Here is a 9,847-nt window from a genome sequence, read left to right as displayed (position 1 = left end):
AGTGTAATATAATTGCTAAAGTCTATTTCTCTCGTGAACAAAACAATAGAATACAATTCATATTCTATTCCTTGCCTATTCCATATGTGTTAAAAAAAAAAAAAACAGAATTTGAGGCGTCTTATTACATTAGTTTCGTGGAATAGAAGCCACCCTAACAAGACTTGCAACATATTGGACACCCACTCCGACATTATTGTTTCATGATACATTATTACAAACACACATCAGATTCCCTTCATTCCTACACCTTAACATGAGTATAGCAGTGTGAGCTAAAGAGGGGCATAATTGGGCAAACACTATTGGGTAGAGGGGCAAATTTGTCATGCAGAATGGGCCCCCACAAAACATGGATAATGCACTCATTTTTCTTCTCTTTTCAATCTTAACAGGCTGTGGGCTGTGGGTCGGTGTTACGGTGGGGACGCTGACAGCGTAGAATTCCACTTTCAATGGTATGCAGATCCAGCGGTTGTCGTCGCTCCACGTGGCTGAATGTCCGTCCACGGTCCACCCTCGCCCGCCGGTTTTCCAATCATAGGGTTTAAACAGCTGAACCGGTCGAATGTCCGGTGTGTCGTGTAGTGGCGGCAAAACTATTAACTCAAATCGTTTTTTTTTTTTTTTTTTTTTTTTTTTTTTTTTTTCTAATTTTGATTTTAGTAATTTAATAATAGATGACGACGATGATGATCGGCTCTGGAGTATGAAGAAGAAGAAGAGCAGTGGTAGAATGTTTGGGTCGTCCCCTTCATCTCATCCATGGCAGTGGTAGAAGGTCACAAGAGGCTCTTTCTCTATCTCTGTGCATCCGTATTTCCAGGCCAGGTATCTATATACGGAGTATTTGTTTTCCAAACAAAAAGAGAATGCTTGGTTTCTTTATTGCTTTTCATGAAATGGGTAGATTCCAATTATCCTAATGCTCAGTAAATAGGAAAATTGGTTTAGCTACTGGCCTGGGTATGCATTCAGTGATACTGATTGGGTATAATACTGGTAAAGATTTGAGCTTTTCGTGGAATGGCGGGGCATCTTTGTTTTATCCTTGAAATATAGCAAATGTGTGGGTTTTCTGTACTGAGTTTTATGTATTAATCTAATTCTCAGAATTAGGTAACTCCTTGCCTGCAATTAGTTTTTCAATTCTGATCATCCTAGTCTCATGATCTACCACCGCTACTTCTTGCAATGACATACCCAAAACTTTTATGGTACACTAGGTGGCATCCCAACAGATAGATATCTAGATCTTGGGGGTTAAAGTTTTTTGATGTTTCAGAGTTTTATGGTACACCAGGTGGCATCCCAAAACTTAAATGGTTTTTAGATGTCTCTGTTGTTTGACTCTATCAGGTTTTTAGATGTTTCAGAGTCATCTGAGTTGAGGACTGGCATAAATGCTGTGTGTCTGCTTTTGAATAGTTTCCTGGATTTGCTTATTGTTGATAGCTCCCTTTCAGGATTATGTTGTAGTTGGATGAGAAAGCAAAGGAGATCTTTTTAGAGTTGGGAAAATGGCATTTTTTTTGTCTTTTAATTATGCCCATATTGTAGGTTCAGATCTTGAATTATTACTGTATCAACTTTTTTCCCTTTAATTATCTACGAAGTGGCAATTTTAACTAGGCCACTCACAGAAACCCATCATATTCAATGGAAGTTGCTATATTTCACATACTATCAAGTGAACTTGAATAATTGCATAAAATTTTCTCCCTTTCCCTTCAATGGATTGCTTCATCTATGTTAAAACCACAAAGATTACTACTTGTAAAACTTCTTTCCCTAATTGTAGAAATTGTGAACCCAAAATGATTGTATATCATGATTGAAGAGGAATCCAATTTTAGATTAAAAAATGACAAGGAAGGGATTTGCTTAGGTTTGATGAAACACTGAACTGTAAGTTCAAGTATCTTTACTATAACATTTTCTGTTAAATATGATGGATTTCGTGAGTGGCTTGGTTAAAACCGCCACTTTACAGATATACAAGTTTTTGTTCGCCCAATAATTCCTTGGATATAAAAGTTTGGCAGAGGTATTATCTTCCCCGGCTACTTTGAACTTCCTATGGGGTAGTTCTTGCTTGTTTTGTTCTGGGATTTATTACCAAAAGTGTTATAAATTCTGATGACCTTCATCTTTCAGAGCTTGCATCCAGAGCTTAATGGATATGATTCATCTTCAAGGCATGACCGAGGATAACAGATGCCATCCAAAGAGTTAGTCTACCTTGCTATGTGGTTATTTAGTTTCCAGAACTATCATATCTTTTAAGCTACTATACAGAACTTGTGCATTGCATTAAAATGGTACCTTTCTGCCTTGTCGTCTGTCCAAGGGACTTCTTCTGTTACTCACTGTATTGCTGAGAGTATAAACAGACCATATAGGTACCATAAAATGCCTATTTCATGTAAAACTTCCATTGATTATTGACATACTAATGATCTACCAAAAGGCGATAGCTCAAATAGGAAGGGTTTGAGTGGCTTAAGCATGAAGTCGGGAGGTCGAACTTGTATGCAGCAATGTCTGGATCTAGATAGAATACCTCCAATGCAAATATGCTGGTCTATCTGAGTTAATCTCTTGACTATATCCTAAGTAACCATGCACTATGATATGAACTTCAATGCCTTTAAGATGGTTGTCTGACGGAGGAGGATCTCAGCATTAGGGCAAAAAGTAAACATTCAGACCTGTCTCACTGAGACATATCTTACAATTTATTTTTCAGAAGGGATGAGGGGCCCTCAGCAGGTTTATGGTTTAAATCTAAGATGGGCGTTTGATGCAATTTTACTAGATTTTGTAAACTACTTTGGTTAGATTACAGGGGATTTTGCCAAATGGTGTTGATCCATGTATGCCATTTGGTTTGTAGATTGTACCCTGTATTATTAATACTTGTCACACTGATGCTAATTGGCACTTCATAAACAAATTGTTTACCATTCTTTTAGCTGCAATGATGCATGTAATGGAGCCGCAAGGCTTTTTGCAAACCTTAGGCCTTTCCCAATAGAGTTTTTAGGTGAGTTTTTGGAATAGTAAAAACTTAGTGTTGAGTTTTTAACAAATGCGAGGAGTGAATTTCTAGTGATGGTTTTTTTTTTTTTTTTTTCCTGTAAATTTGAGTTTTTGGCAGTGAGAGTGAAGCCCAGTTGTGGGAAAAATCGTTTCACGGACCTGAGGTGCAGGTCTTGCACCCTCTTGGGCGCTTAAATTATTATTTTTTTTAAAGTTTTTTTTAGATTTGTAATTTGTTTTATTATTATTATTATTATTATTATTTCCTTCACTCTCATTTTCTCTTTCCTAATCATACTTACAAAATCACCTGAAAAACTACTACTATTAAGGAAGGCCTTAGGAAACTTGTGGTTATGTTTTGTGCAAATTATACCGTGGACTACAATTACATTACAAATGAAATTGTAGTGTATTAAAAATAAAATTATATTAAAATATAATAAATATACTAAAAATAAACTTTCAATATATTAAAAATAAATTTATATATGAATAACAGTTGTTAACGGCTATGTTTGACAAACCTAGCTGAAAAGGTAGCTGAAAAGCTATAAGCTAGTAGTTGAAATCTGAAAATCAAATCTGTTAAGCTAGTTGTTATACTTAAAAGTGTTTGGTAAAATTAGCTTTTTGATAAGCTGATAAATGTAAAAAGATTAAAAAGAAAACTACAGTTCGTCTCAAATTATACTGCATCACATTTGTTTTTATATTATCAAATGAAAATGTAGTCATATCAAAATGAATCTGTAGTTGTGTTGAAAGGACACTGTAGTATATATAAAATGAAACTGAATAACAGTTTCGCATATTTGAGTGTATATTGTCCAATGAAATTGTAGTTATATCGAAATGATATTGTAGTTGTGTTAAAGGAAAATTGCAGTGTATTATAAAAGAAACTGTAGTTGCGTTGAAAGGAAACTGAATAACAGTTTCATACGTTTGAGTGTATAATGTCGAATGAAATTGTGTTGAAAGAAAACTGCAGTGTATATAAAATGAAACTGAATATGTTATACACACAGAGTTAACGGAACGAAACGAAGCCGTTTCTACCGTTTCTTTTCATTAATCAAAACGACGTCGTTTTGATGCATAGACTATCATGTTCATAGTAAAATTTGCATAAAACTAATAACAATCAAGATTGGGCTCAACCCAACACTCACAATGACATTGTGTGAGTATATATTTAGGCCCACATGTTTGGATTGGGCAAATTATGTTATGGACCAGGGTAGTCCACCTTGCAAGGTGGATCCATGTCCAAAACATGCGTCTGGAATAATTTGTGAATATAAAGTTAAAAAATTTGTGAATATAAAGTTCAAAAATTGTTAATATAGATTTAAAAATTGTGTTATACTGTTGAATATAGAATTCTGTAATTGTGAATATAGAGTTATTTAATTGTGAATATAGAGTTCAAAATTGTGAATATAAAGTTCTGCAATTGTGGATATTGAGTTCTGTAATTTTGTATATTGAGATTTAAAATTGTGAATATATAGTTTTAAAATTGTGAACATAGAGTTCTAATTAAAATTGTGAACATAGAGTTCTAAAATTATGAATATAGACCTGGATTCACCTTATAAGTTAAACCCGGGTCCATGGTTTTGGATTGTTTTGATTTTATGATGTATTATTGTATTTTGTACAAAAGGTATCAATACCGATTGTAAATCAATATCATAGAATTTAGTATACTTATTTATAGATTATGGCAAAAACTTGTGTGAGACCGTCTCACCATGAGACGGGACGGGTCGGGTCGGGTCAAAGTGCAAATGTAACACTTATATGCACAAATGTCATGCTTATATGCACAAATGTAATACTAATCAGGAATAAAATTTTTGTTACTTATTAGGGTAAATGTAATACTTTTAAGGGAAAATACAATACTTTTACATTTCAATTTAAAAGTGTTACATTTTTCCTCAAAAGTATTATATTTGCGCTTATAAGTGAGAGACACTTGTCAACATTACTTATTATGAAAAATGTATTACTTTTTCTCTTATAAGTAACAAAAATTGTTTTTTGATTAGTGTTATGTTTGAGCATATAAGTGTGAGATTTGCACATATAAGTATGACATTTGCATGGTGCTTTGACCCGTCCCGATCCGACCCGTCTCACGAATAAGAATCCGTGAGACGGTCTCACACAAGTGTGACTCATAGATTATAGACTTTAAAACATAAGAACTGTTGGCAATTCTTAGTCCATAAATTTATTTTTGCCAAACACGAGGCTTCTTTATTTTTGATTTTTTTTTTTTTTTTTTTTTTGGTGGGGTTGGGCGAAGAAAGAGAGAAGAAATAAAGAAGATATTTAAGGTATTCAAAAAAATAAAAAGAAGAAGAAGAAGATATATAAGACCTTTCGTGTAGAAATAGCATTACTCAGAAAGTAAGAAATTGCAAGTTGTTAAAGATTATTTAGCCCCTAACCTAATCATTATCCTAGTTGCAATTAAAATATACCGAAATTCCGAAAGGGAAGACTTTGGCTTTCTCAAGTCAACATTAAATGTAATCTTTCGTTTAACCATCGTCTAAACCATTTTGTGTGTGTGTGTTTATATATATATATATATATATATATATATATATATATAGGTCTGGGATCAAGTGCGAAGGACTTCTAGGTGAAAACTGGGCACACATTTTAGCTATTAATTTTGTGTAAATTTACTACTCTTTAAAAAAATACAATTCGAATTAACAAAAACTGTGTACTTGAAGGCGCAAAAAAAAAAAGCACTCTTAGGCACAAAAATATGCACTCGAAGGTCAAAATTTTGCACTTAGAGGCACAAAAATGTGCAATTAAAGCAATTATGGTGCCAAAAAGTGAGTTATTCAACTTAAGTGTTATTGAAGCAATTATCAATACATAAATTGTTTGTAAATCTCAAAAATTTCATTAGAAATTTAGTTATATATTGTTGAAAAGAATGCAAAAGATATATGAGTAATAAATATTGGTCAATAATTGTGCACGCACTTGAAGGCACAAAAATGTACACTTGAAGGCACAAAAATATGCACTCGAATGACAAACTTCTACACTTGAAGGCACAAAGATGTGCAATTTAAGCAATTATGGTACGAAAATGAGGGAGTTATTAACTTAAGTGTTATTGAAACAATTATCCTTCTTAAGGTGCGTGATTTGTATGCTTAAAGTGCATCAGTTGTGTGAAACTTAAGGTGCGCAATTTTAAAATCTTAAGTACGTGGTTTGTGTTCTTAAGGTGCGTCGGCCTAAAGTTTTAGGTGCGCATGCTTTGTGTTTTAAAGTACTTTGTTTGTGTGCTTAGGTGCGTAGTTTGTGTACTTAAGGTGCGCCGTTTTAATGCATAAAGTGCTTTACCCCACAATCGCATGGGAAGCTATCTCCGCACCAGAACCCGTCCATATATATATATATATATATATATATATAGGCACACCATTCACAAGTCACAACAATGACAACAATTATTATTATATTGTATCAATTCTCACGATAATCCCAATCTAACCAATATATATGTTTCTTCTCTGCCCCATCAATATAATTTTGGAAAGTGGGACGAAGTTACATTTCCCCGGCCATCATAATTAGGGAAAAAGAAAGGTAAGCTACTTAATTAATTAGTGTGTGACAATCAAAATGGTGGTTTTGAAATTCAACCATCGTGCAAAATTTTATGTATAATTTTCAAATGTTAGAAATTAAAGCATATACTAGTTAACAATAATACTGACGGTCTGAATGATTTTCTAATGCATGACGCGCAGGGCATTGCTTCAAGTAGAAGGCGCTAAGTTCTGGGGACCCTCCGGATCCTTTCCTCTCACCAAAAAAAAAAAAAAAAAAATACTTGCAAAAAACGTAATAATAATTAATCAATCAATATGTACGTTATGATTAAAATATTAAATTAACAAATTTAGCTCTTGGTCCATGAAAAAAATTTGGTGACTGCCTCATGGAAAATTATTACATGGACTATGGTCCACACAGTACTGTGTGAATCACAAAAAATTATATTTTTAATATACTAAAAGTAAATTATTTGTGTACTGAATTTACATTATTTGATAATATACAAAATAATGTACTTTCAGTACTCAAATAATGTACTTTATTTACATAAATAATGTACTTTTTATTTATGGTCTACACAGCTGTATAGATCATAACCCACACAATAATGATTGCCACCTCACTTGATAAATTATATTTTGGATCATGGTACACATGCATTGTAAAATGAACCATTGATATATTTTTAATATACTAAAAATTTATTTTTAGTAATATACTAAAAATGAGTCACAGGGATGTCAACAGGGTGGGGTGGGGGCGGGGGACATACCCCCTATCCCCGCCCCCGACTTTCTTCCCCATTCCCCGTCCCCGTCCCCATCCTTGCCGGGGAAGGGAAAAATCCCCCCATCCCCATCCCACGGGGATTATTCGGGGACGGGGAATGCACACCCCATTTATAAGTTATAAAAAAATAAAAATTAAATATTAAAAACATTTAAAAAAATAACGCATATATATATATTCATCTCCAACTTAAAGTAGTATTCAATATTTTACAATTAAACATATGTATCTCAATATGCATTTCATAAGCATGACATACAATGACAAGAATGCTTTTAAAATTATATATATTATAAACAAAGTAATACATATGTGCTTGTTGTGTGACTATACATACATAATACATACATACATATATATATCGAGGATGGGGCGGAGCGGGGAGAGTACTCTCCATCCCGCCCCCGTCCCCGGCGGGGAATTCAGAAATGCCCCCATCCCCATCCTCGATCCCCTATTTTTGTCCCCATTCCCGTCCCCGTAGGGACGAGGAATCAGGTTCCCCGTCATGTACTATATGCGTACAATTGACATCCCTAAATGAGTCTTCAACATTTAAAATATAAACATTTAGTATAGTAAAAATAAACATGTATGTGAATTGCTCACTTTACAATGTGAATTATGGTCCATGGTATAATAATTGCATTCACTCTCATGCCGCTATGAGAAAAAAGAAAATATGAACGAATTTTTTTGTCACCAATTCGATCTTTCTCTTCTCTTCTTTTTTTTTTTTGTTTTGTTTTGTTTTGTTTTTTTTTTGTTTTGTTTTTTTTTTTTTTTTTCTTTTGTTTTGTTTTTTTCTCAACTATTTGATATGATCAAAGTATCATTATTGCTTTTTCCATTTTTAGAAAGACACATTAGACTATTAGAGTAGACAACATCAAAGAAAATTCTATAATGTGTGATCATCAATAAGTGATACAATTATTATTCTTACTCATTTAAGTGATATCATCACAAAATAATTAATTGCATAAGATGATGTTGGATAATGCAAATCTTGAGTGTAAGATCGATACATAACTATAATCCTAGTAGGTGTTTATTTACAAACAATAATTTAAAAATCATTGGAGAAAATGAAAGTTTGGAATGAGACAATTAGACAAATCAAAGATTTCAAACGCACTTAAGTTACTCCAAATGGAAGTTTCCCCATAAGCAATTAAGCTCCATTCTCTCATCCTCATCACAATGACATCCATACTATATACACCAAAAGCTTTTAAACTTTAGTTAATAACATCATTATATTATATATTTTTTAATACTACTAACTCTATTACAATGCAGTATCTGTTCATAACTACTTTTCTCAACCTATTGAAGCAATATAAAGGGAAGGGTTTGATGCCACTGGACTACAAGGTCCTTGGCTCATTATATTATATATATTTGTAGAAATTAAAGAAGATTTTCACCAAAAAAGTGTAGAAAGGAGATAAAAATAAAAATAAAAATAACAAATAATTTGCTTAAGACAGAATATTAATTAATTAATTCAATTAAACCCTAAATACCATTCTGGAAAAACAACTAACTACTGGATCATAATATTTAATCAACGGTCACGATTGCTGACCGGGAACATCGTCCCACATTTGGAATCAGGTGGCGATGTTGTCGGCCGGATTGTAGACCGGAACATCCAAAGGGAGTATTGGGAACGGAATATGGTTAAGCTCTTCCATGAATCCCTCAAACTCCGGCAAACCGCCCAAGAAACCGCCGCCGGAGTTGGCGCCGCTCCAAATCTCGTCTTCTCCTTTGATCTTTTCTCTCAAGCCAGCTGTGAGTTGGAACCCAGCTCGGAGCTCCATTTTCTTGGCCGCCGCCGCCGGAATTACGCCGCCTCTCGACTCCGCGACCTTCCTCGCTCTTTTCTTCTCCGGTGGCTTTCCGGTGAGCCTTTGCACCAGCTCCCGGAAGTTCTCCACGTCCGTCTTGATGATCTCCGGGGCGAAAATGTGAATTATCCGGATCTTGGGGGGCTTCAGTTTGGATATTGTCTGGGAATCTTTGTTTAAACCTAGTGATGAAGGAGGTGTGTTTGGAACACAACTAGGTTGTTTCTTCATCATCATCATCATCCCTGCTTCCACGTTCAACTCACTCAATTCTTTTGGCAAAGGATCTGTGTGTCTTTTCAGTGGGTTGGTGATTTCGTTTGTATCAGAATAGAGAGATATATGGGTGGTGTGTATATATAGATGAAGAAGCAAACGTTTATAAAATTGCAGGACAAGAAGAAAACTCCAAATTACACTATGGACCACACTTAATATATTTGTTCAGTTTTTAAAGTGCACAGCCACGCTAACAAAGAAAGCTGATTTGTGAATGAAAATTTGTCTTTTTAAAAAGAAAAAAGAAGAAGAAATTCTTATGTAAAATTGTC

At 34.1% G+C, this 9,847-nt stretch overlaps 1 protein-coding gene and 1 long non-coding RNA gene across 2 annotated transcripts; one reads left to right on the top strand and one right to left on the bottom strand.

The window, feature by feature from the left end:
* Positions 1-696: 696 nt before the first annotated feature.
* LOC116028952 lies at positions 697-2,966 on the top strand. The gene is made up of 2 exons (XR_004100255.1): positions 697-831; positions 2,158-2,966. It is a non-coding gene; the product is annotated as an uncharacterized LOC116028952 (long non-coding RNA).
* A 5,958-nt stretch (positions 2,967-8,924) lies between these two features.
* On the bottom strand, positions 8,925-9,605 carry LOC116031013 (VQ motif-containing protein 25-like). The gene has a single exon (XM_031273441.1). The coding sequence runs from the start codon at positions 9,537-9,539 to the stop codon at positions 9,057-9,059; it is 483 nt and encodes a 160-aa protein (XP_031129301.1). The 5' UTR covers positions 9,540-9,605; the 3' UTR covers positions 8,925-9,056.
* Positions 9,606-9,847: the final 242 nt, after the last annotated feature.

The sequence above is a fragment of the Ipomoea triloba genome, chromosome 9 (assembly GCF_003576645.1).
Source record: "Ipomoea triloba cultivar NCNSP0323 chromosome 9, ASM357664v1".
In the NCBI taxonomy this organism is placed as follows: Eukaryota; Viridiplantae; Streptophyta; class Magnoliopsida; order Solanales; family Convolvulaceae; genus Ipomoea; species Ipomoea triloba.
The sequence above is the reverse complement of the archived record's forward strand: the minus strand, read 5'-3'. Positions and strand labels throughout refer to the sequence as shown.

Excerpts from the sequence above, each read along its gene's own strand:
- LOC116031013 (XM_031273441.1), bottom strand. The coding sequence starts at position 9,539 with ATGATGATGATGATGAAGAAACAACCTAGTTGTGTTCCAAACACACCT.